This window comes from Ruditapes philippinarum, unplaced genomic scaffold (assembly GCF_026571515.1).
Source record: "Ruditapes philippinarum isolate M1 unplaced genomic scaffold, ASM2657151v2 ctg2349_1_1_1_1, whole genome shotgun sequence".
NCBI lineage: Eukaryota > Metazoa > Mollusca > Bivalvia > Venerida > Veneridae > Ruditapes > Ruditapes philippinarum.
In genome coordinates, this window is record NW_026865513.1 from 60,079 (window position 1) to 86,115 (window position 26,037).

The 26,037-nt window shown below is 33.2% G+C and overlaps 1 protein-coding gene across 2 annotated transcripts in view; it reads left to right on the plus strand.

The window, feature by feature from the left end:
- Nucleotides 1-4,245: 4,245 nt before the first annotated feature.
- LOC132729413 (uncharacterized) overlaps nucleotides 4,246-26,037 on the plus strand; it is a 53,630-nt gene continuing 31,838 nt past the window's right edge. For both annotated transcript variants that reach the window (XM_060715181.1, XM_060715182.1), the window contains exons 1-9: nucleotides 4,246-4,319; nucleotides 8,967-9,497; nucleotides 10,116-10,217; nucleotides 13,525-13,587; nucleotides 14,384-14,520; nucleotides 15,117-15,324; nucleotides 21,196-21,311; nucleotides 21,944-22,149; nucleotides 24,700-24,827. In XM_060715181.1, the coding sequence (XP_060571164.1) occupies nucleotides 9,354-9,497; nucleotides 10,116-10,217; nucleotides 13,525-13,587; nucleotides 14,384-14,520; nucleotides 15,117-15,324; nucleotides 21,196-21,311; nucleotides 21,944-22,149; nucleotides 24,700-24,827 (1,104 nt within the window). In that variant the 5' untranslated portion in view covers nucleotides 4,246-4,319; nucleotides 8,967-9,353. The remainder of the gene's footprint in view (nucleotides 4,320-8,966; nucleotides 9,498-10,115; nucleotides 10,218-13,524; nucleotides 13,588-14,383; nucleotides 14,521-15,116; nucleotides 15,325-21,195; nucleotides 21,312-21,943; nucleotides 22,150-24,699; nucleotides 24,828-26,037) is intronic.

Genomic DNA, 26,037 nt, shown 5'->3' on the forward strand with positions numbered 1-26,037 from the left:
GGAAAATAATTATCACAAAGTCTTCATATTTCGCTTACTGATTGGTCATAACTCGAAGATGACCCCTATTGATTTTGGGGTCACTAGGTCACAGGGGCCTTCAATGTTAGAATGGTTTCTACCATTCTACATGGGCTTTGAATGGTAGTGTGATTTCCGCTCATTATCTTAAAAGCTTTTTATCACAAAGTCTTCATATTTCATATAGTGATAGGTCATAACTAGTACATGACTCCCATTAATTTTGGGGTCACTAATTCAAATGTCAAGATCAGAGGAGCCTTAGATGTCAGAATGTTTTCCGCTCATTATCTTGAAAACCATTTATCACAAAGTCTTCGTAATTCACATAGTGATTGATAATAACTAGAAGAAGACCCCTATTGATTTTTGGGTCACTATTTCAAAGGTCAAGGTCACAGGAGCCTTTAATGTCAGAAAGTGTTGGCTTATTGTCTTGAAAACTATTTATCACAAAGTCTTCATATTTTACATATTGATTGCTCATAACTAGCAGATGACCCCTATTGATTTTGGGGTGACCAGGTCAAAGGTCAAGGTTGCAGGGGCCTTGAATGTTGGTATGGTTTCTGCTCATCTTGAAAAGCTATTTATCACAGTCTTCATAATTCACATAGTAATTGATCAGAACTAGTTGATGAACCCTAATAATTCTAAGTTCACCAATTCAAAGGTCAAGATCACAGTGGCTTTAAATGTCAGAATGGTTTTTCGCTAATTATCTTGAAAACTTTATCACAAAGTCTTCATATTTCATGTAGTGATTTGTCATAACTAGTAAATGACCCCTATTGATTTTGGGTTAACTAGGTCAAAGGTCAAGGTCACATGTGCCTTAAATGTGAGAATGGGCCATTATTCATTTTGCGGGCCGATTATCACCTTCCAGCCCTTCTCTGCCGTGTATTAATCTCTTAGTAGATGACCCCTATTGATTTTGGGATCATTAGTTCAAAGGTCAAGGTCACAGGGGCCTTAGATGTAGGAATGGTTTCCACTCATTACCTTGAAAACTTTTTATAACAAAGTCTTCAAATTTCACACATTGAATATTCATAATGGGTTCACTATTTCAAAGGTCAAGGTCTTTATATTTCACATATTGATTGGTAATAACTAGTAGATCATTATTTTTATTTTTTCCATAACTGAAGACTTCCATTAACCCATTTATGGCAAGTTTCTATAACAAAATTACCAATAATATGAGTCAAGGGCTGGAAGGGCATATATATGTCTTCAATATTTCTTGTTATTTTTAAAGTTTGTACAGACTACTGCTCTTATACCACTTTTGCAATTTCAATGAAACTTTACAGGACTGATCTGTAGCTCAAGTTCTTGCGCATATTGCACGTGTTTTCCAGTTGAGTGATTTTTGGCAGAGTTATGGCCCTTTAATAAAAAAGGTGTTTTTTTTTTGTGTGTTGCCAGATACACAAAAGCTAATGTCCTGACTACTTCTCAAAAACTACTAGTGCAATTTCATCCAAACTTTACAGGGCTAGAAAGGGGAGCATATGTGTTGTTTGACATTTCTTGTTTTTTACTTGCGAACCATACACCATTTTTCATGGAATGGAATGAGCATGTCACATTAAAGGTTTCAATGATGACCACCATATGAATGCTTCTGCAGACATTTTAATGTTGAATTCTTCTTAAACCGGTGATAAGGGCATGAATGGTAACTTGAACTTTCCAATACCGAACATGAACAGGCTCAATCAAACCGAGCCTGCAACATTTTCAATTTTTTCTTTTAAACAGATTCTTTTTTCACTATTCTGATAATCAATTACACAAAACATAAAAATTATATATTGACTTTGCAAACAGTTTGTTTATTTAGCATAACAGTTTGTTTATCTAGCATATATTTCTTACTCATTCAAATCTAACAAATATCTTTTGTACATGGATTTATCTAATAACAGTGTTTCGCCTTTGACATTTCTTGTCTGTTAAGGGCAAGTGGTGGATATAAGGTGTCTGCCTCTCAACCCAGTGATCATGGGTTCAAGGCCTATTGGGTCACAACCATATTTCTGCATTTGACTGGTTGGTTCCAGAAAGCAAACTCAAAAGTGATTAAATATATGTTGCAAGAACTTATTATGCAATCAAGCTTAAATAAATATGTTTAAAATGCAAGCAATAAAGGTGTATAAACAGGATGAGGAATGATCTGAAAATTTGGACACAAGTTATTCAGGTTCAGACCTTCATTAAATGGTACCAATGGTGCATGTCTTGAGGGATGCCAGGAAAAACAGGTAGATAAGGCCATCCTTAAAAAAATGTTTGTTTGCAGTAACCCAACCCAGAATTTTCAAGGTGGGTAGGTAGGTCGATTTTTTTTTTTTATTGAACTGCACAAATAAACACGGAGTTTCAAAATGCTGGACAATATATGCTTTGATAATCTGGTAACAATAAATAAATTGATAACTGAATTCTAATTTAATAAGACCTACATTTTATTTCTTCTATTAACCTTTAAAAGAACGAAAACAAAGCACAAGGCATAATTTTCTGATTCAAAAAAAAAATTTTTTTATCCAGACCATGAAAAAAATTTTTGAGTAGGGGCAAATTTTGTGAGTCGGTCGGGTTACTGCAAACAAACATTTTTTTAAGGATGGCCTAATGTCCTAATTTTGATGTCTGGACTGACCATATAAGAATGGCCTGGTCCATAAGATGAGCTCAGAGTTAACATCTACTCTATGAAGTTTAAGGAGGAGTTTGTGATGGTCATCTTTATCAAATGTTTTGCTGAAGATCTGTTGGCCTTGCTTTAAATTGTCATGGATTTCCTAAAAGAAACTGATGAGCTTGGTTTTACAGCCATTGTTTTTATCTGAAACTATGTTGAAAAGGGCTGAGGATATTATGCTTGTCATAGAAAAACCTGATATTGCATACCATTATATGCTTCATAAGCTTTGAGACAATACATGTTAATGAGATAGGCCTGTAATTACTGGGTTAACATTTTGGGCTTTTCTTATAGACAGGAGCATTGGTGGCATGCTTACAGTCATTGGGGACATATACCTGCTTGACTTTTCCTTAGGTCAAACACATCAGAGGAAGAATACTGTAGTAAAATATAATACTAGAAAAACATATTATTCAGCAAAATGTAAATCAAATTCAATATTTGACCTTGATGGTCAATGCCATTTAAGAGTCAAGGTCAAATTTGAATTAATCATCATGTCTATTTGCTATAAGTGTTGTTTCATGCAAGAATGAATCTAACCTATAAATAAATAACCCAGGAATGACAATTTTAGCAAATTTCAATAATTTGACAGTTAAGGTCAAATAGAGGTCAATGTTATATTAGAATAATTCAATATGTGGGTTTAGTCAAATGTGTTCTTTTTTCCATGCATAAATCAAATCTGTAAATAAAAAAAAAATGATATTTTAAACAAATTTCAATTATCTGACCTTGACTGTCAAAGTCAATTTAAGATCAAGGTCATATCAGAATAGTTCAACCTGGTCAATTTTATCATATCTGTTCTTTTGTTCAAGTTTAAATCAAATCTATAAAGAAATAACAAAGTTATGATAATTTAAGCAAATTTCAATGGTTTGACATTGATGGTCAAGGTCAACTAAAGGTCAAGATAATATTTCATAATTTGAAATACTTAACATATTGGTTTTGTTATAAGTGCTCTTTTTAATCAAAACCATAAATAAATAGCAAATATATGGCCAATGGTAGCAAAATTCACTTTATTGTGAAGGTCAAAGTAAGTTAAAGGTCAATTAAATCTGCTTTTATGTCTTGTCCCAAAGATTGTTAAGCCAAAGTATTATGACAATCCATTCCATATTCGTTTTGAGGAGATATAAATTGATTTTCACACGTATTTTCAGTCCAATGTATATGTGTAAACAATCTCAAAACTTTCACAATACATGTTTTTTGTTGTTGTTTTTTTTTCAATCCAACCAGCAAAAAAAAAGCCAAAGCACCTAGATCTATTTGCACAGGTACGTATATTAATATACGTACCTGATTTGCACAACTATTCTAAATCAGCCAAACTTTTTCCTGAATATTACAATAATTTAATACCCAACTTAATAAGTTTCAAGTTGGTATTTGAACAAAACATACACAGGATTCATGAGACACGTAGAGCTGTCAAATTTTCCCGCCACGTGTCAACTTAAATTTGACCTTTGATTGGTTACTCAAATCACTCGAGATTTAGCAGGTGCGTGTTTAATGGGAGCAACTGCGAATGGCAAGCGAACTGAGTTTTTATCAGGTTTTGTTTTGTTTATAACAGCTTTTGATATGAGATAATATATTGTTTATTTGCCTTAATTTATCTTTTGTATCATAATATACCAAATTATTGTAAATTTTTCGTTCTGAAGATGAAATCAAGTGGATTCTAAAAACGTTTACATTGGATACGGTCTGCGTCGTTCTCAATTAAATTCGATCCAAATGTTTGTTTATGCTTGTTAATCGTAAATTTTACCTAGTTTTTATTCGCCGATTTTTAGCCATTCAATCACATTCTTTGCTTTTGAACCTCATAAGCAATACGACAATGTATATTATTTCTATATTAGATTCTATTTGATCTAAATACAACATTTATTTTATAATTTCATGTTATTTCTGTTTGATTTTTGTATGTGTGTGTTGTTAGAGGGGGAGTTAGGATATAGGAGGGTGGGAAAAGAAATACATACCGCTGATGACGATATTGCTCCACAAACAGGTGCTTATGACTTGTCCTGTTAAATTATGTCCCAGGTGCCTTATACATGTATGTGGTCACATCTGTGATGATCATCTTTTATTGGGCAGTAAATGTCAAAATGGTTGTGCTTTAATAAATTATGTATTATAAACATGAAGTATTATAAGTTCTTGATAGAACAGTAACTGTTAATCCTTAGAAAGGAACGTGCCAATTAAATCAAAAACCTGTAAATTTGGAACTAGATATTACAAGAAGAATTTGATACTGATGCACGTCAAGCACTGTTTTGCTATGTGTTTTGAGATAATTAGAAGCAGTTTGCAGAAGCTGTAGATGGAAAACCAAATGTGTACTTTCCCATTTACTAAATTTAGACTGGAGATTCCATTATAGTCATACTTTTCATAAGTTTGGGGCAATTTTATAATTTTGGAGCCAATTTACTTGTTGGCTCCTGCCTGCATGTTTTTGGATAATACACCCTGTACTTGTATGTCTAGCGCTTAAATGATCAAAGACCCATGCATATCTCTTATCCATGGATTTTGGGGTATTTTCTTTTGCAAAAATCTACATTATCTATATTTCTAGATAATATTACTATCAAGAACTTAAAGCATTGTCTGACTGGCAGGTTTCCTTTAAATTAAAACTTTTAAACATTTTTCTGAATAAAGCATAATTATGTACCACTATATGAACACATCTGCAAATGTTTCCAAATTCCAAATTTTCTGTTTCATGTTAAATGTGTATTCTGCTCAAAGAGCCATTATGCCTCACAAATGCTTTTATTTCTCAAAGTTTTTTTTAACTTTGGTGCACTTTTAAAGAATAAAAAAATTATCTCATTCAGGCCAATTGCCTTAAACATCTTTTTCGTCCGTTGCTTTTTGGCAATAAGCATAGTTAATATAGTGAATGGAAGTCAAAAATACTGCTTTGTCTAATTTTTGCTACATTTATGACAAATTATTTCACATTTATTGTTACTTTCTTATGGTAAGTTGGTAACAAGCATCTGACATTCTCCAGAACCATTATCTTAATTTTATAAAATTCATTTTTGCCCTTTCTAAAGAAGTAAATTAAAATTTATTTGTTTCTGAGGCATAATGTGCCTTTAAGCCTAGGGGGCATGAAGGGTATCTTGCACTTTCCAGTACCACCCATGAACAGACCCAATCAAAACAAGCCTGCAACATTTTTAAATTTTGCTTTTTTTGGATGTTCTTTAGGAATTCTGTTTCTTTCTATTTTATAAAATGACCAAAAACCTATTAAAACGTTGCCATCATATGATATTGCAGAATATCGTTTATTTGCACTACCAGTTTTCTAGTGGTTTGTTTGGTTTTTCTAAAGTGCTTGTCAATGGATTTGAATAAAAATATTTAAAGTGAAATGTCATTGTAAGTATTTAAATAGCTGTAACTAATCTATGTGTTTACATGTTTAACACATTTATTTGTTTTTGTATACTGGAATTGATTGTATTGTTTTTATTGAAAAATGACATGCAGGAAAACAATTTAATGAACTAAGTGTTTATTGACAAAAGGTGTTGAATTATATAACAGAGAAGTGCTAGTCTTTTCGAATATGTTCATTTACGATTATAAATTATACATACAAATGGGTCAACTGGAGATAATGTAAAATCATGCATTTAAGTATTAATGTTTATCACTTAGATAATTATAAGTTATGGAATTATGCCAAGAATCATCATAAAAAATGCACCTGTTCAGTTTGGTCTACTGAGCCTTAAGCCGGCCAGTGGCATTATGAATCTACCAATGTAAACCAGTGCAGACCAAGATCATCCATTCATGGTCTGCACTGGTTGCTTAATTAAGTCAGTAAATACTTTTAATGAAATCAACCTGTGGCTATTTTAAATTTTACCAACTTTTGCCAAGCTAAAATTATAGAATAGACTTGCTGTTAATCTTACTTACTCTTCAAAATATTCATTATGATGGACTTTGTTATCAAAATGCTTAAATTAACCCTGGACCTGATAGATTTTTCAATGGACTTGTCGAGACAAATTTTAAGGGTTTTTGGCCGGGTTGGACAGGTGCAAACCTGGGTTATAGAATGGTGAATGTCGGATGATGCAGTGATGTGCAGTCTCCTGGTGGCAAAGGTTTTCTGCGTCCGGTCAGACTGTATTCAGATGTACAGACTGGTGTTCTGGTAATTTCATGGACATGTCAATATCCCTACTGTCATTAGATAGGCAAAATAAATGCAGAGTTTAATCTATGTGCATGTTTACTTAAAATTTTTATAATGTATTTATAAACCTAATAGAAATACAATATAGGAAAAAGGCCTGCATTTAAGTCCAGCATTAAATCAAGTTATCTAAGTAGGCCTTCATAGCTACGGGTATGATTTGAAAAATGTTTAGCTTATAAAATTATACAGTTAATCTCGCTTTTAAAAGTAGTCTTTAGAATGTGAAAAATGATTTTAAAGGAACTCCACAGAGGTCCAAAAGCCTAAAAACTTGAAATTTGAATTTCTTAATCATAAATCGGCTGGGGCTAATAAGATTGAAAAATATGGTAAAGATAATTAAAACTAATACTCAAGCGTAGTTTGGTGGTATTGTTAGCCAGATTTGCAACACGTCAATTTTGGAACAATTTTCATGTAAAGGATATTTATTGTGGAAGAACAGAGTGAGCAAATGATCAGAAATTTTGCACACAAGTTATTGGTCTCGACCTACATTAAATTGTACATTAATATGGAAAAATTATATCCAGTCTCATCATGTCAAAAAACCTCAGTGGAGTCCCTTTAACTGACAGGTGGTCCCTCACAACAGTTATAGTGCACCTGTTATAACCAATTACAACAAAATGTAAACAATATGGTTGTCTTGAGTGATAGGTTTTTTGATATCATCTTTGTTTTGGAGATGGTATAATTAGTACAGGTTAGTCTGTATTGAAGAAAGGGGTGTACCTGTAAAATCTGAAACTCTGATACTATGATGAATCATGGGTCTTTTTTTTCCATACAAAAAAAATTCTTTCATCTAATGATATATCCATTATGATAAATATGTCCATTCAAAGTTTCTTTTTATTCTTTGATAGATATTTACAATACTGATATGTCATTGAAGAAGTTATAAAAAAAATGTAAATTGTCTTTAATTGTTATGTCTATTGAATAAATATTGACTTTTTACTTGTAAAATAACAAGTAAAAACACTAAGATGTCTTTTGATCTGTTCATACAAATTTTTTGAATGCTATTGAAAGTCATATAATGGAATAGAGACAAAAATGTTTTTTTTTCAACCCATTAGTAATTTACTGGTATCTTTATGAAAGAGCCTGAATCTGTATATAGTTTTTTTTAAATTTTAGTCTCAGCTGAAAGCAAGAATAAGATGTTACCATTTATTTTCTCATATATGTTATTGAAAATCAAAATAATACTCACGTATGTTATGAAAAATCAAAATAATACTTTTCTTGAGAAAAAAACAACAAAACTATGGTTCAACAGCATGGTTCATGTTTTTAATGACCTAGTGACATAATTTATTTGATACAATTTTTGATATTTAAGGTGTATATTGCAGTACACAGTTGCATGATATACCCACAGTAATTGTTGTAAATTTGCTCGATCATGTGCCAAGTAAGTGAATAAAGTCAATAAGCTAAAAATTACTTTGTCATTACAATTGTTAATACTACCAAAATAATAGCCGTGAATTATTTATTCAGATTTAATTCCTTGTTATTGGGAGAAAAAATGAACCAGCGCTTACTTTAAGCCCTTTGTAGGGTATTATATATTAGTTATTAAGTGGCAATTAGAATTTCAAAAGTATTTTAGCCAAAAGAAACTAAACAAAATGAAAAAGTTGAATACACTTTTACGTTTAAATGAAAATGTTATTTTCTTTATTATGGAAGAGAGAAATTAACACGATAAAGCTTTATTGTAAATGGCCTTTTAAGTTAATAGAGTTTATATTTGGAAACAAAATGCATATATTTAAGCCTGGTATGTAAAGGTTTTTTTTATACCCCTGATTTTGTTTAATATATTTTTCTTTTGAAGGAAAATAATTGAAACTAGATTAGGTCTGGGTTTAATATTGTTATTATTGCTTCATGGTGGAACAATTTTTAATTACTGCATTCTTTCATTCATTTCAGTTGCCAGGGTCAAGCTGTCATCAAGAACTTTTGTGAAGGAATTTAATTAATTGCAACAGAAAAGAGACTGCGTACTTAAATAAATGTGTCGTCAGTTTGGATTTATTGATCTTGAGTTATGGGAAATCAATTAACCAGATTTGAACAAAAAAAAAATCGGTGAAAGAGAATGTATGACAGTTTTATTGATTAAAGTTTGGGCCGTTAAATGCATTAAGCATGTTTGGTAATCCAGAGATTCCTAAGTGTATTTGAGATTTAATATACCTGAGACAAAAACAGGGGTAAAAAAATTGAATGAATTAAGTAGGGATAAAGACCTAGCTCTACTTGGCTGTGAAAATAATTAAATATTCAAAGAGCTGATTGTACGAAGACTCGATAAAGATGTATACGGACAATAATATTGTGATGATGAGGAATTTGCATCCAACATCGGCCCTTCCAGTTACCAGAAATATGCCGTATTACTCAGCAAGTGTTCCCAGTAGAAACCAGCCACGAAACATGACTGGAATATATCTTGGACTGGTTTGTATATTTTAATATTGTTTATTGTTGGACTAAATATAAGTATTAATTTGAAAATTGATAATTTATACAAAGATTTTATTATAATTGAGAAAATGAAAAGCTCATTCGGAAATTCCAGTGTACCAGTTACTATTGCCTATATACTGTTTACATTATGTACCAGTCAAATGTAACAATAGTGTTAACTTTTACTTTTGAATACTCAAACTCTGAGTGGGGCGTCCATGGCCGAGTGGTTAAGGTCATTGACTTCAAACCACTTGCCCCTCACCGCTGTGGGTTCAAATCCCAACAGGGACTTTGGATTCTTTCATGTGAGGAAGCTATCCAGCTAGCTTACGGAACGTCGGTGGTTCTACTCAGGTGCCCGTTCGTGCCTGAAATAATGCACGGAAGGTCACCTGAGGTCTTCCTCCACCAGTAAAGCTGGAGCGTCGCGATATGACCTATACTGTGTCGATGTGACGTAAAAACCCAAAACAAAACTCAAACTCAGAGTAAATGCCCAGCCCTGTGAGAGCAGTCAATTTATAGTAGATTCCCACCTCTTCCCGTCACACTTGAAAATTAAGTAATATTCCCCTTTATAATGATGTTTGAATATTTTATATTTAGGAGGGGAATGTGAACCCACCAGCCAACAGAGAAACAAAGATTACTCGTGCACGTACTGGAGTGTCACAGAAAATACGAACCCCAGCGGAGGACAGAAGATATGTATGTTTATTTAATATTTTTACAATCAAATTATTTGTAGCCATTGTAGAGCCAGGCAACCATGCATGCATGCTTGTTCAGCCTTACCAGACGTGCTCTGAAAAGTAGCACATGCTGACTTAATGAACTTTAAAAATGATCTCTGTACTGGTAAGGGGAGATCAATGTGTAGGAGATTGGTACTTTACTTGCAAAATTAGGAAGTAGACTGGTTGTATTTTACTTCCAAAAACATGGACACACTGTAGCCAGCTGCAGATAGTCCATGTTTAACATTCATTTTGGCAAGGTCTTTTGTCCATGGAGTATCAAAACATTAATCATCAACAAAATTGACATGGATATTAGTCTAAGCTGTTTTGGGATACCTAACTATGGATGTTGTCCATGTTCTGCATGGCCAATGTCCATAATTCTCTCCATGGCCAATGTCCATGCCCTCCATGGCCGATGTCCACATCCTCCATGGATAATGTACATACATACCCTCTATGGTCAATATCCATGCTCTCAATGGCAAGTGTCCAATCTTTCTACCCTCATTTATAAAGATATATCTGTTTGCATATAAGCAATACAGACTTTATCTGTCTTAGAAAAAACAGTTTGTTATTTTCAAAAGTGAAAATATAAAAAAGAATTAGCAAGAGACAAACAATATTCACTTGAAACAAACAAATTTTCTTTGTATAGACTGGTTTATCCACTGTGCAATTTGTGCACACATTAAGAAGTGTACAGCTTCAAGGTCACATTATATTCTATGATGTTACCCCATAATTTCTTTAAAATACTGGACTTACAGAAAATAATGCCTTTCATGTCCACAATTGGCATGACTAATATCTGGCATTCATATTTCTTATAAAACATTAGCTATTCATATTAAGAACAGTCATCTTGTAACTATTCTTTTTGTTTTCATTTTCATGAATAATTCAGTACTTCTTGCTTCAATGTACTCGAAACATTTGTTAAAACTGATCATCTATTGTTGATAAAATCAATATTAATTCTTCCATACTTAAATACCCCTATAACAACCATGATTAATGTAATATTTACAGCTGTACACTAATTGGATAAGTGTCAATAATAAATTAATCATATTAGTGTGTGCTTTAAATATTGTACAATATTAGCATTGTTAAGTTTTTAAACAAAAAATTCTTAAAAATCAATTTTAAAGCAAAAATTCTATTGATTTTTACAGACTTGGAATTTCTTTTATAAAGAATTATTTTATTACCATGCTATAAAGAAATTTCAGTTTGTCCATTGATTAGCTTGACTTTTTTTTTCATTTATATGAAGGACTTTGCAACAAGGTCCAAGTCTGTCACACCGTGGTTTTTTAGTTTTTTGCACCTTTAAACTCATTAATTTTGAGTATTGCTTTTAAATGTTGAATTCCTGTTTATAACTGTCTAAAAATAATGCTGTCGTAAAGTTTGACATAATTTTGCCCCTTTATTTTCTCAAAGATTTGCTTTTCTAATTGCACTCACTGAGTATAGTGTTGCTCCTACTCCTGTTCTAGTATGTACATTGTAAGGCACCTTAGTGAATTCCAAATAACTGATATTTGCTTCTCCTTTTTAGCTCGACTATTCGATAAGAATAAGTAGAGCTATTGCAGTCACCCGAGCGTCGGCGTCGGCGTAACCACTTATGTTAAAGTTTTTGTAATAGTTCAAATATTTTCAAAGTCCATTGACATATGGCTTTGAAACTTTGCACACTTGTTCACCATCATGACCCCAACCTGTAGACAGGAGGAGGTAACTCTATCAAGCATTTTGACAGAATTATGCCCCTTTTTCGACTTAGAATTTACGTTAAAGTTTTTGTAATAGTTCAAATATTTTCAAAGTCCATTGACATATGGCTTTTGAAACTTTGCACACTTGTTCACCATCATGACCCCAACCTGTAGACAGGAGGAGGTAACTCTATCAAGCATTTTGACAGAATTATGCCCCTTTTTCGACTTAGAATTTACGTTAAAGTTTTTGTAATAGTTCAAATATTTTCAAAGTCCATAGACATATGGCTTTGAAACTTTGCACACTTGTTCACCATCATGACCCCAACCTGTAGACAGGAGGAGGTAACTCTATTAAGCATTTTGACAGAATTATGCCCCTTTTTCAACTTAGAATTTACGTTAAAGTTTTTGTAATAGTTCAAATATTTTCAAAGTCCATTGACATATGGCTTTGAAACTTTGCACACTTGTTCAACATCATGACCCCAACCTGTTAACAGGAGGAGGTAACTCTATCAAGCATTTTGACAGAATTATGCCCCTTTTTCGACTTAGAATTTATGTTAAAGTTTTTGTAATAGTTCAAATATTTTCAAAGTCCATTGACATATGGCTTTGAAACTTTGCACACTTGTTCACCATCATGACCCCAACCTGTAAACAGGAGGAGGTAACTGTATCAGGCATTTTTTTTACTATCAAGCACTAAGAATAGTCGAGCATGCTGTCCTACCGACAGCTCTTGTTAACTGAACAATTGGAAGAAAAGTGAGACTATAATACTCACCCAGACATCAGTGTTAGTGTGTGGGTAACTCTATAGTTAAAGTTTTGGGTGAAATTTCTTGCATAACTTTTACTTATCAATAATTGAAAATATTTGCTTGTTCTTTAAGATCATAGTTAGAGGTCTCAGTCCAAGGCCCATTGTCATTTGGGAGTTGTTATATTCCTGGAGAGTTTTTTGTATAATCAGAATTACTGGAAGTTTTTTACTTTAAGCTTCATACATGTGTTGTGATCATGTTTGGTAGTCACTATCGAAGACTTACAGTTATGTCATGTATTTTAAATGGAATCTCCCTTCATTAACACTTGTACATTATTAGTCGCTTTTACTATTGAGGACTGAGATTAGCCTGGTCTCTTGTTTGTAATTCTTGATAATTATACATATAGTTACATGTATTAAAGTATTTCTGCTTGAGCTTTGCACTCTCCGTTGCAGCTTGTAAGAAATTTGACTTTAAAAAGTGAAATTGATCCCTTCACAGTACATAGAGGCTTGTCTAATTGGCTGGCCTGGCTTTAACATGGTGGTTATTGCCTCTAGACTGGTTAGCATTAGATTTGTTCTGTAAGCACATAATGTACAAAAGTAGAGTGTAAAAAGAAGAGGGAAAAAAAAAAAAAAAAAAAAAAAAACGAGAGAAAAATAGGGCAAAGGAATGGAGAATTTTGTGACTAAATTTATTGCTTAAATAAAATAAAACAAGACTTAATTAATGTCATTATAATCTTTTTGACATTGTTTTACAGAAAATGGTGGAACTGCTTAGAATAAAAGAAGAAACCAAAGGATTTAGGGGGAAACTATTGAAGGTAAGTTAAACAACTTTGTAAAAATGCTCATTTATTATTTTGATGGGTTGGTTAGTTTTAAGGTCTTACTCAAGCAGGACTATAAATTTGATTGTTGTAAAATATGACATATGAATCTTTCTGTATATAGAGATATCTCCACATAACCTTTGACCCGATGCATTAGTGTCAATGTTATAAGGGAGATAGGACAAAATATACTCAGGATTTTCAAGAGGTTAAGGCCATTGATTTGGGTTGCCTGCCTCTCACTTCTGTATGTTTAAAGGCTGCTAAGGGATTTTTTTTGACAGGAATTATCCAGCTAGCTTACAGAAGGTTAGTTGTTCTTCCCAACAGCCAGCTTACGCAAGAAATAATACTTGAAGTGGTTCATCTTCATCTTAGTAAAGCTGGAATGTTGACACACGACCTTTACAGTGATAGTGTAACTGGAAACCAGACCAAAAAAACTAAAACAAAATTATTACTCTATGACTACATTAATTTTGTATTTTTATTGACTATTTTTTATTAGTATGTCTGTTTGGAAGAAAAAATCAAGCTACATGACTGTACAATGATCACTGAGGCATTATAAAGTCTTGTGCAGAAACTTTAATAAGCCCATTATTCAAACATTTCAAAAGTTTTCAACATAAATACTTGACGATCATGACAAGGTTAGACAGGGGGCATAATTCTGTGAGCAATATTATTATAATATAAAGCTATGCCCCTTTTTAACATAGAATTTTTAACTTAAAATTTCTAACAGATAAGCAATTTATAAATGCTTGTGATTCTCTTGTTTCAGAAACATCAACCTGTATCAACAGATATATATGGAGAGGAGAGTTCTACACCTAGATGTTCACATCCAAAACAGTTAAAACATAGGAAATGGGGCCCAGCAAAGTCGGCCGATCCTAAACATTTTGATGATGTCATCAAGTATGTAAAAGAGAATGATTTTATATGAATTCAATATTTTTGACAGTGATATATTACTTGGGGTCTGTTACTCTCAGTGCCTGAAAGGGTGGATCGATGGACCCTCATTAAGCCTAGAGTACATACATGGAATATTATCTGTATTATTTTGCTTTGATAAAAGGAAAATACATTTTTTTCTGCACTCACTTTTGCAAAAGTCAAATTATAACCTATTGGAAGCCTGTACAGAAATGCATAAAAAAGATTGAAGATAGTGGCATTATGCAGTTGTATTACACTGGAAACAGCAGAAGTAATGTATGAAAGATAATTTAGGTTTCCTAGTTATCATTATCTATATCTTTTTTATAGGCTTATCATCCCAGAAATGTTACAATACAGTTCTTTCTCGGGAACATTAGTTTATAATTATTAAATAACAACTGATTACAGATGCTTTTTTGTTACAAAGTTATCTTGTATGAATGAAGTTTTTTCTTTTTCTTTAACAGATGACAGCTAAAATATAATTTCTACTGAATAATGATAAAATATTGCTTTTTTAAACTGATATGAGATATTTTGTGTACGATAATACTTCTTTTTTTAAACAGACGAAATCCTAGGAATTATACTGGTATAATAAATAATGGTGTGACAAGATCGGAGAATTTAACAGGAGTGATGAGTTTTGCGGACCATTTCGGCTGGGATATTTCGAACATGCCGCTGTCTGACGCTCTCGTGGAGGAGGTACAGAGAATGGCCAATGAACGCAATGATCTTGGCGGGATAGAAGAATGTTTCAAAAAAGTTTGTAAGGTACATATAACAGAATTTTTTTGAAGAATTGTAAAAAATCATTGAAGATTGTTATGCATTTTTAGCTCACCTGTCACAAAGTGACAGGGTGAGCTTTTGTGATCGCTTTTCGTCCGGCGTCCGTCCGTCCGTCGTCCGTCCGTCGTCCGTCCGTCCGTAAACTTTTGCTTTAAATGACATCTCCTCATAAACCACTGAGCCAATTTCATCCAAACTTCACAGGAATGTTCCTTTGGTGGTCACCTTTAAAAATTGTTCAAAGAATTTAATTCCATGCAGAACTCTGGTTGCCATGGCAACCGAAAGAAAAATCTTTAAATATCTTCTTTTAAACAACCCTAAGAGCTAGAGCTTAGATATTTGGCATGAAACATCTTCTAGTGAGTGTCTACCAAGTTTGTTCAAATAAAAGCCCTGGGGTCAAAATTGGCCCCGCCCCAGGGGGTCATTGATTTTCCCTATATGCATATAGTAAAAACTTAAAAATTCTTCTTTTAAAGAACCCAAAGAGCTAGAGCTAAGATATTTAGCATGAAACATCTTCTAGTGAGTGTCTACCAAGTTTGTTCAAATAAAAGCCCTGGGGTCAAAATTGGCCCCGCCCCGGGGGGTCATTGATTTTCCCTATATGCATATAGTAAAAACTTAAAAATCTTCTTTTAAAGAACCGTAAGAGCTAGAGCTAAGATATTAAGCATGAAACATCTTCTAGTGAGTGTCTACCAAGTTTGTTCAAATTAAAGCCCTGGGGTCAAAATTGGCCCCGCCCCAGGGGGTCATTGATTTTCCCTATATGCATATAGTAAAAACTTAAAAATCTTCTTTTAAAGAACCCAAAGAGCTAGAGCTAAGATATTAAGCATGAAACATCTTCTAGTGAGTGTCTACCAAGTTTGTTCAAATTAAAGCCCTGTGGTCAAAATTGGCCCCGCCCGGGGGGTCATCGATTTTCCCTATATGCATATAGTAAAAACTTAAAATTTCTTCTTTTAAAGAACCATAAGAGCTAGAGCTTAGATATTTGGCATAAAACATCTTCTAGTGCATGTCTACCAAGTTTGTTCAAATAAAAGCCCTGGGGTCAAAATTGACCCCGCCCCAGGGGGTCATAGATTTTCCCTATATGCATATAGTAAAAACTTAAAATTTCTTCTTTTAAAGAACCCAAAGAGCTAGAGCTAAGATATTTAGCATGAAACATCTTCTAATGAGTGTCTACCAAGTTTATTCAAATAAAAGCCCTGGGGTCAAAATTGGCCCCGCCCCAGGGGGTCATTGATTTTCCCTATATGCATATAGTAAAAACTTAAAAAATCTTCTTTTAAAGAACTCAAAGAGCTAGAGCTAACATATTTAGCATGAAACATGTTCTAATGGGTGTCTACCAAGTATGTTCAAATAAAAGCCCTGGGTTAAAACTGGCTCCGCCCGGGGGGGGGGGGGGTCATTGATTTTCCTTATATGTGTATAGCAAAAACTTAAAAATCTTCTTTGAAAAAACCCAAATAGCTAGAGTTTAGATATTAAGCATGAAACATCTTTAAGTAAATATCTACAAAGTTTGTTCAAATAAAAGCCCAGGGGTCAAAACTGGCCCTGCCCCAGGGGTGTCATTGTTTTTAACTATAAAAACTTTAAAAATCTTCTTTTAAAAAACCCAATGAGCTAGGACTTAGATGTTTAGCATGAAACATCTTCTTATGGGTGTCTACCAAGTCTGTTCAAATAAACAAATAAAAGCCCTTGTGTAAAAATTAGCCCGGAGGTGTGGGGGGGGCCTATATACAGGTGAGCGACCTCAGGGCCATCATGGCCCTCTTGTTATTAGCTTGACTATTCGCAGATTACTCAAGCAAATGCGGTGTTACCCTTTTGTCTTCATCAGCATCCCTGTGGTTAATTTTTTTTGTGTAAGCTGGTATCTTCATAACTTCTGAAAGAAATATTTTGAAACTTCATGCACTTCTTCTTTGTGATTAAGTCCCATAACTCTGATTTGCTTTTTAGCTCATCTGTCACAAAGTGACAGGGTGAGCTTTTGTGATCGTTTTTCGTCCGGCGTCCGGCCGTCCATCGTCTGTCCGTAGTCCGTAAACTTTTACTTTAAATGACATCTCCTCATAAACCACTAAGCCAATTTCATCCAAACTTCACATGAATGTTCCTTTGGTGGTCACCTTTGAAAGTTGTTCAAAGAATTTAATTCCATGCAGAACTCTGGTTGCCATGGCAACCAAAAGAAAAAACTTAAAATATCTTCTTCTAAAAAATCCAAAGAGCTAGAGCTTAGATATTTTGCATGAAAGTTTGTTCAAATAAAAGCCCTGGGGTCAAAATTGGCCCCGCCTCAGGGGGTCATTGATTTTCCCTATATGCATATAGTAAAACCTTAAAAAATTTTCTTTTAAAGAACCCAAAGACCTATAGCTAAGATATTTAGCATGAAACATCCTCTAATGGGTGTCTACCAAGTTTGTTCAAATAAAAGCCCTGGGGTCAAAATTGGCCCCACCCCAGGGCGTCATTGATTTTCCCATATGCATATAGTAAAAACTTAAAAAATCTTCTTTTAAAGAACCCAAAGACCTATAGCTAAGATATTTAGCATGAAACATCCTCTAATGGGTGTCTACCAAGTTTGTTCAAATAAAAGCCCTGCAGTCAAAATTGGCCCCGCCCCAGGGGGTTATTGATTTTCCCTATATGCATATAGTAAAAACTTAAAAAATCTTCTTTTAAAGAACCCAAAGACCTAGAGCTAAGATATTTAGCATGAAACATCCTCTAATGGGTGTCTACCAAGTTTGTTCAAATAAAAGCCCTGGGGTCAAAATTGGCCCCACCCCAGGGCGTCATTGATTTTCCCATATGCATATAGTAAAAACTTAAAAAATCTTCTTTTAAAGAACCCAAAGAGCTAGAGCTAAGATATTTAGCATGAAACATGTTCTAATGGATGTCTACCAAGTTTGTTCAAATAAGAGCCCTGGGGTCAAAATTGGCCCCGCCCCGGGGGTCATTGATTTTCCTTATATGTGTATAGCAAAAACTTAAAAATCTTCTTGTAAAGAACCAAAAAACCTAGAGCTAAGATATTTAGCATGAAACATCCTCTAATGGGTGTATACCAAGTTTGTTAAAGTAAAAGCCCTGCGGTCAAAATTGGCCCCGCCCCAGGGGGTTATTGATTTTCCCTATATGCATATAGTAAAAACTTAAAAAATCTTCTTGTAAAGAACCCAAAGACCTAGAGCTAAGATATTTAGCATGAAACATCCTCTAATGGGTGTCTACCAAGTTTGTTCAAATAAAAGCCCTGGGGTCAAAATTGGCCCCGCCCCGGGGGTCATTGATTTTCCCTATATGCATATAGTAAAAACTTAAAAAATCTTCTTTTAAAGAACCCAAAGACCTATAGCTAAGATATTTAGCATGAAACATCCTCTAATGGGTGTCTACCAAGTTTGTTCAAATAAAAGCCCTGGGGTCAAAATTGGCCCCGCCCCAGGGGGTCATTGATTTTCCCTATATGCATATAGTAAAAACTTAAAAAATCTTCTTTTAAAGAACCCAAAGACCTAGAGCTAAGATATTTAGCATGAAACATCCTCTAATGGGTGTTTACCAAGTTTGTTCAAATAAAAGCCCTGGGGTCAAAATTGGCCCGCCCCAGGGGGTCATTGATTTTCCCTATATGCATATAGTAAAAACTTAAAAAATCTTCTTTTAAAGAACCCAAAGACCTATAGCTAAGATATTTAGCATGAAACATCCTCTAATGGGTGTCTACCAAGTTTGTTCAAATAAAAGCCCTGGGGTCAAAATTGGCCCTGCCCCAGGGAGTCATTGATTTTCCCTATATGCATATAGTAAAAACTTAAAAAATCTTCTTTTAAGGAACCCAAAAAGCTAGAGCTAAGATATTTAGCATGAAACATGTTCTAATGGATGTCTACCAAGTTTGTTCAAATAAGAGCCCTGGGGTCAAAATTGGCCCCGCCCCGGGGTCATTGATTTTCCTTATATGTGTATAGCAAAAACTTAAAAATCTTCTTGTAAAGAACCCAAAGACTTAGAGCTAAGATATTTAGCATGAAACATGTTCTAATGGATGTCTACCAAGTTTGTTCAAATAAGAGCCCTGGGGTCAAAATTGGCCCTGCCTCGGGGGTCATTGATTTTTCTTATATGTGTATAACAAAAACTTAAAAAAATCTTCTTTGAAAAAAACAAATAGCTAGAGTTTAGATACTAAGCTTGAAACATCTTCTAGTGAGTGTCTACCAAGTTTGTTGTAATAAAAGCCCCGGGGTCGAAATTGGCCCCGCTCCGGGGGTCATTCATTTTCCTTATATGTGTTTAACAAAAACTTAAAAAATCTTCTTTGAAAAAACTCAAATAGCTAGAGTTTAGATATTAAGCATGAAGCATCTTCTAGTGAGTGTCTACAAAGTTTGTTCAAATAAAAGCCCTGGGGTCAAAATTGGCCCAGCCCTGGTGACATTGATTTTCCTTATATGTGTATAGCAAAAACTTAAAAAATCTTCTTTGAAAAAACCCGAATAGCTAGAGTTTAGATATTAAGCATGAAACATTTTCTAGTAAGTGTCTACAAAGATTGTTCAAATAAAAGCCCTCTGGTCAAAACTGGCCCTGCCCCAGGTGTGTCATTGTTTTTAACTATATGTTTAAAGATAAAACTTGACCAGCTAGACCTTAGATGTTTAGCATGAAACATCTTCTAATGGGTGTCTACCAAGTTTGTTCAAATAAAAGCCCTGGGGTTTAAACTGGCCCCGCTCGGGGGGCCTTTATACAGGTGAGCGACTTCAGGGCCATCATGGCCCTCTTGTTTGCATATTTATACCCCTTTTTCGTCTTAGAAATTCTCGGTTAAGTTTTTGGGAGTAAGCTGGTATCTCCATAATTTCTCAAGGGAATGGATTGAAACTTCATGCACTTCTTTTCTGTGATTATGAACATGATTGGCACAAGTCCTATAGATCTTTTTATTCAAAAATTTTGCGGACTTTCTTCCTCTTTTTCAATAATGAAGGTCAACCTTATTCCTTATTTAGTTCATTGGTTATTGTCCATAATATCTATAATCAGTGATATAAAGGAATTTATTTTGTCAGCTCTTAAAAGTTTTGTGATTATAAACCATTATTCTGTTTTTTTTTGCTGGGGGGGGGGGGGAGGGGGGTTGAGGGAGTGGAAAGCTAGGCAATTGAGCCAAGTTAGTACCTTCCCTTTACTAGACTAGGTTAAAGTCTGTGAATTAGTTTAATAAGAAAATAAGTAAATTTTACACATTTGTCCTTATTCAAAAGGAAAACATATTATAGGCTGGTTTTCCCTGTTTTGCCTTCATTTGCAAGTGTTCTTGTACCACAAGTAAGATAGATTTATTTCAGTATCATGCAATAACATGGTACAACATTTCTTATACATGATAAAACAAAAACACAAAACATGTAGTAGAAATGAAACCACATTAACAATTACAACACAAAAAAGAGAACTAAATCTCTTGATTTCCTTTGTGGTACATAAGTTTTTATTGTATTGACCTAGATGCATGGTAAAGAATATCATTGTCCACAATTAAGGAAGTTAATAGTTTACATATATATAGAATTTAAAAAAAAAATATTTTACAAAGAGATACATAAATATTAAGAATTTTTTTTTTACTGACAATTTAAAATTATACAACTTAGATTCGTTTCTTATAGAAGAAGATAGTTTGTTCCAAATGACACATTTATTATTTGCAAATGATTTTGCAATCATAATCTTTGACTCTGGGTAAAATGTATTACCCACTCTCATTTGATTGTAAGCATATTATATTTTGTATCATTACAGGGTAATGTAGAGTCTTTGCACAGTTTATTGCCATTAAGAAAGCCAGTAACAAGACCCAGCAGTTATACACCCGGAACATTCACACCCGGAAATTACAGCACTGGCTTCACAGTCAGGTAGGTTATTTAGTTACACAACAGAACCCTTACTTTAAAGGCCAAGAATTGGCATATTTGATACACAGTTTCATAGGGAGAAAAATGTAAGATAAAACAACTATTCTTGACTTTACATGTGTGGATGGTGATGTTCTTATTAACTTATCAAAGGTGAAGAGACTTTTTTGGCTTAATGATAAATAAAGAACTTGATTAAAAAGTCAGTAGTCTCTTCACTGCTGTAGGGTTGTATTCCACCAAGGATATTGGAGAAACTTGCCTTCAAGCTTGCAGAAGGTCATAGGTTCTATCTAAAACATGTCCGCAATTAAATATCAAACATGTACCTGTACCTCTTAGCACCATATATTTGGGATAACAGTCATGTGCTTATAAAAAAGGCAATGTTTCTTTTTTAAAGTTTCTAGAATGTTATAGATAATTTTCAAACGCAGACAAACTTTGATGAAAAGACCATTAATGAGGCCAAGGAAGAAAACAAATTTGGCCTCTTGATTCTGTTGGTGACATTGATTAACAGATCTGATAACTGTAAACCAACAACAATTGTGTTAGTTAAATACAATTTACACAATTGCTTATAAATTTTATATATTATTGTCAACAACTGCATTGTTTTATTTTCACAGGAGCTACAGAAATCCAAATAAGGCTGAGATTTTAGCAGATTTTGACTTGCATTCAGAACATACCAGACCAAAGACCGTTCCCGCCACTTCAATACATAATCAAAGACAGCCTCTTGTACCAGCACCATATTTCTTTAAGCATTTCAATAGAGCGGGCACTGCCAGTAGTACAAAGAAAAGGAACTCTCCTAATTCACAGTTTGAAGGTAAATTTGATATTCATTGATATTTAGTTAATTTTGTTGCCTAGTGGTTTAGGTGTCTGCCGCTCAACCCAGGGATTGTGGGTTTCGAGCTCTAATCGGGTCACAACCATGTTTCTCCATATGACACCAGTACTGGTTGGTTCCAGGAAGCAGGCTCGAAAGTTCTTAATATAAGTTGAAAGAACTTTTTTCGCAATTGTGCTTAAATAAATATGTTTAAACCAATTTTGCATTTCATGCCTACTGGTCGGGGACCATCAACCGGACACTTTTTGAACATTTTTCCGTACAGATTTCATAATTTTAAACCTAGAGATCAAAAAATTTGACACAGTTCAGCTAGGTTCTTCTCCTAATTAACAAACTAGTTTGTTTATTTCTGATTGTATTGACACCTATATCTGAGGCTCGACAAGGAGGGTATCAAAATTACCTGAATTGTCCACACTACAGTACCATGTGTCCGGACAGATATGTACATGATGTGATTTAATTCAGATAAAAGCTTGGGTGTTTTGGTTTTTGATTTTTAACATGATACACAATATTTCAGCAACAAATGCTGAAGTTTTGGATATTCTATTGTTTACTAAGCAAATGATTATAGCTGGTATATGAGGTCAGGCATTGTTTTCTTGACTCCCATATTTCAACGTCAACATTCTTGAAATAGACATTAATATATTACCATTTACGGAGGTTGAAATAAATTTAATTACTTAATTTTAGAAGAAACATGCATTTATTGTTGATAAAAAGTGACTGACAACCACTGGACAAAGAAAATACTAAATTAAGCATTTTCGGGGCCGTCCGGGTTTGGTGGTCTACCAGTAGTCTGTAAATTTCACATCATCCATTTTTAAGTGAATTCATTTTATGTAAAAATTCCAAAAATGAACAGCCCAACATACATTTGTACTAAAGTGAAGTTAAACTGCATAAATATGCAGGTTAGCCTGTATGTAATTGTTCATCAGCATCTTACAAAATTACTGTAGTTAAAAGTTTTAGATTTAAACTTAAAATTTTGCATGCAAACAAATTTCGTCAAGTGGCTTTTTGTTTTGTTCCTTTTTAATTTGAATTAAATTTTGCATAATTATTGAAAGCTGTTCCCTGTACATTTCTGCAAAATTTCATTTCAATCCCTGCATATTCAGTTAAATTATAGAAAAATTACTTCTGGCATTTAAAATCTAAATTCTAATTTTAGACTTTAAAATATTGATAAATACAGGCAATGGTAGAATTACTAGGAAGTTATCTAAATTTATGACTGTTACTGGGAAATTAAGTTTGCCAGAAATAGTTTTCTCAGTATGAATTTTGTCATTTTTGCTGTAATGCATATGTTGTGTTGTTGAAGCAAGGAAGAATTCAGGAGTCTAATTTAGGTAGATAATTACCTCAATAGCCTTGATAGAAGTTTATGATATTGTCTTCCTTTTTTTGCTTCAGAAACTGAATTCTAACTTTTTGTTTTGTTTCATAATTACTGGCTTGTAAGCAGTTATGCTTATAAGATTACATACTTACAAATAATATGTTTTAAAAGTTGAAAATAAATCATCTCAATATCTATTTGCTTTTGTCATTAATGTTCTTGATCCAGTTATAAGACAGGATATAAGAAGGAAAAAAAACCTTAATAAATGGGAAGTTAAACATAATATAATGTTTGCAAATGAACAGGATGTTTGGTTTTTATTTTGAATTATTAAAATTGCAAATTGCCTTATTTATATTAAACCAAATACCAATTATATACCGTTAAATTAAAACTATGCACTCGTTACCCCTGTAAGTGTGTGGAGAATAGCAGGAGATATAAGCAAAAGTTTAATATATTCTGTGTGACATTGTCTTAACGGGATTGATTGAGTTTTCTCCATTGTGCCATCTTGTTTTCATTCTCATACCATCATGCATTGCTGTTTAAGGACAAAATAAAAAATCACTATTATCCAAATGGAAGCACAAAACCAGCAAGGGGATACAATGTATGTATAACAGTAATATTGCTCACAGTAAAGCTGTGCTAATAATAGGACTTCTTTGTTTTGTTATAAGAACTCCACTGAGGTCCATAGACCTAAAAACATAAAATTTGAATAATTAAAATAATTATTCAGGGAAAACGGAGTGAGCAGATGATCTGAAATTTGCACACAAGTTATTGGTGTAACCCTACATCAAATGGACCATTAATCTCGAAAAATTATTTCCAGTTCCGTCTTGTCAAAAAACTACAGTTAATCATCTAAAAATGGCTTTAAGTATAGAACCAAAATATATATGCAAACAATCATATTAATTGATAGGGAGAGAAAAAAAACACCTTGCAAAAGCAGTTTTATTTTGAATAGAAAGGTCAGTGTAACAAAAAGCAAAAGAAAATGCATTCTTTGAAAATTCCTAATTATAGTGGAGTGTTAAAAGAAATTGAGTGGTTGAAAGATGAAGCTGAGAATTTTAAACAAAGTGCATTTGTTATTCTTTAATCTAGTTTTTTTTTAACTTCAGAAAACTGTTGTATGTTTATTTCAGTGGAGCATAACAATGTTTTAAATGGGGATAAAATTTTCGGAGGTCCTGGAAGTGGGGCAGTGTCACGCTCAGTAAACCAGGGTCGTAAGTCAGCATGGAGCGAAGGCGAGGGGTCAAGGATACGAAGGGTAATCATGGTTTATATATATATACCTAAATATTAACCTGGCTTAACACAGTATTTAATATAACTTGTATGACTTAATCAACAGCTTGGATTTCTGTACATGTATATACATGTATTTATATTTTTTTAATTAAACAAAGTGGTTGCAGTAACCTATTGCCCCTGCTTTTAAATTAATAACTTTAACCCTTATTCAGACACGTCCCATATGCATATGCTTTATATATCAATGTTTGCAAAGAGTATTTCATTCAAATTTTCTTATGTTAAAGATCATTTTTATTTGGTATTTAATGCATATTTTTACAACAATTAGTAAATCGAAAATTAGCAAGAGTATTTGATGGTAAAGCCATTTGGTATGTTGGTCTAAGGGTTAAATTTGAGTCTGTTTCAGAGATATTCATTATTCAGTGCTAATTATGCTTATTAACCAAGACTTTTCTAAATGTTACTTTAGTACTAGTAGAATAAATTCTCACAAAATCTGCCAACTCTTACTCTATCATTCATTGATAGAATTAATCTTTTTTAGAATTATCTTGTAGATATTCATCTTATTTTAAAGTTATTACTTTATTCTATCATTAACCCTTTTGTGTGATAAATCTATATAATTGACATGCCTTTTGTTTTGAATTTGGAACAGTCCATTAAATTAACCCTTAACCTGTTGGAACTGAAATAGATTAGTCATTGTCACTAGTAAGGCTTTATACTAAAAAGTTCACCTTGATATCCCCATAATTGATAATGGACTGTGCTAAAATGAAAGTTTGACAAGTCCAGCTTGGAAAGTGTTGCAGGTTAAGAAAATTAGAAGTCAATTTTCTAAAAATAAATTACAGTCAACATTATACATGTAGCATCTGGTCAGGTAGCACAGAAGTGCTGGTTGACTGAATATCATGTTCTACAAAGGGTTAATGATGAAGTATATTTTAACTTCAGCTTTTAAGAAAGTTATTTTTATGATTTACAAAGTTGTATGTCTGTTCGCTAAAATTTATATATTTAATACTTTATTTGAATGGTTTTAAAACTTGAAGATGGCGCCATCTTTTAAATTATTTGAATCAGAGAAATAGAGTTATCTATGTCTCTGTTTGATTTTAATGATTTTAATATATCATTTTTACATCTTTCTGCTTGAAGATGACACCATTTTTTTTTTTTTTTTTTTTTTTTTTTTTTTTTTTCTCAATAATTGG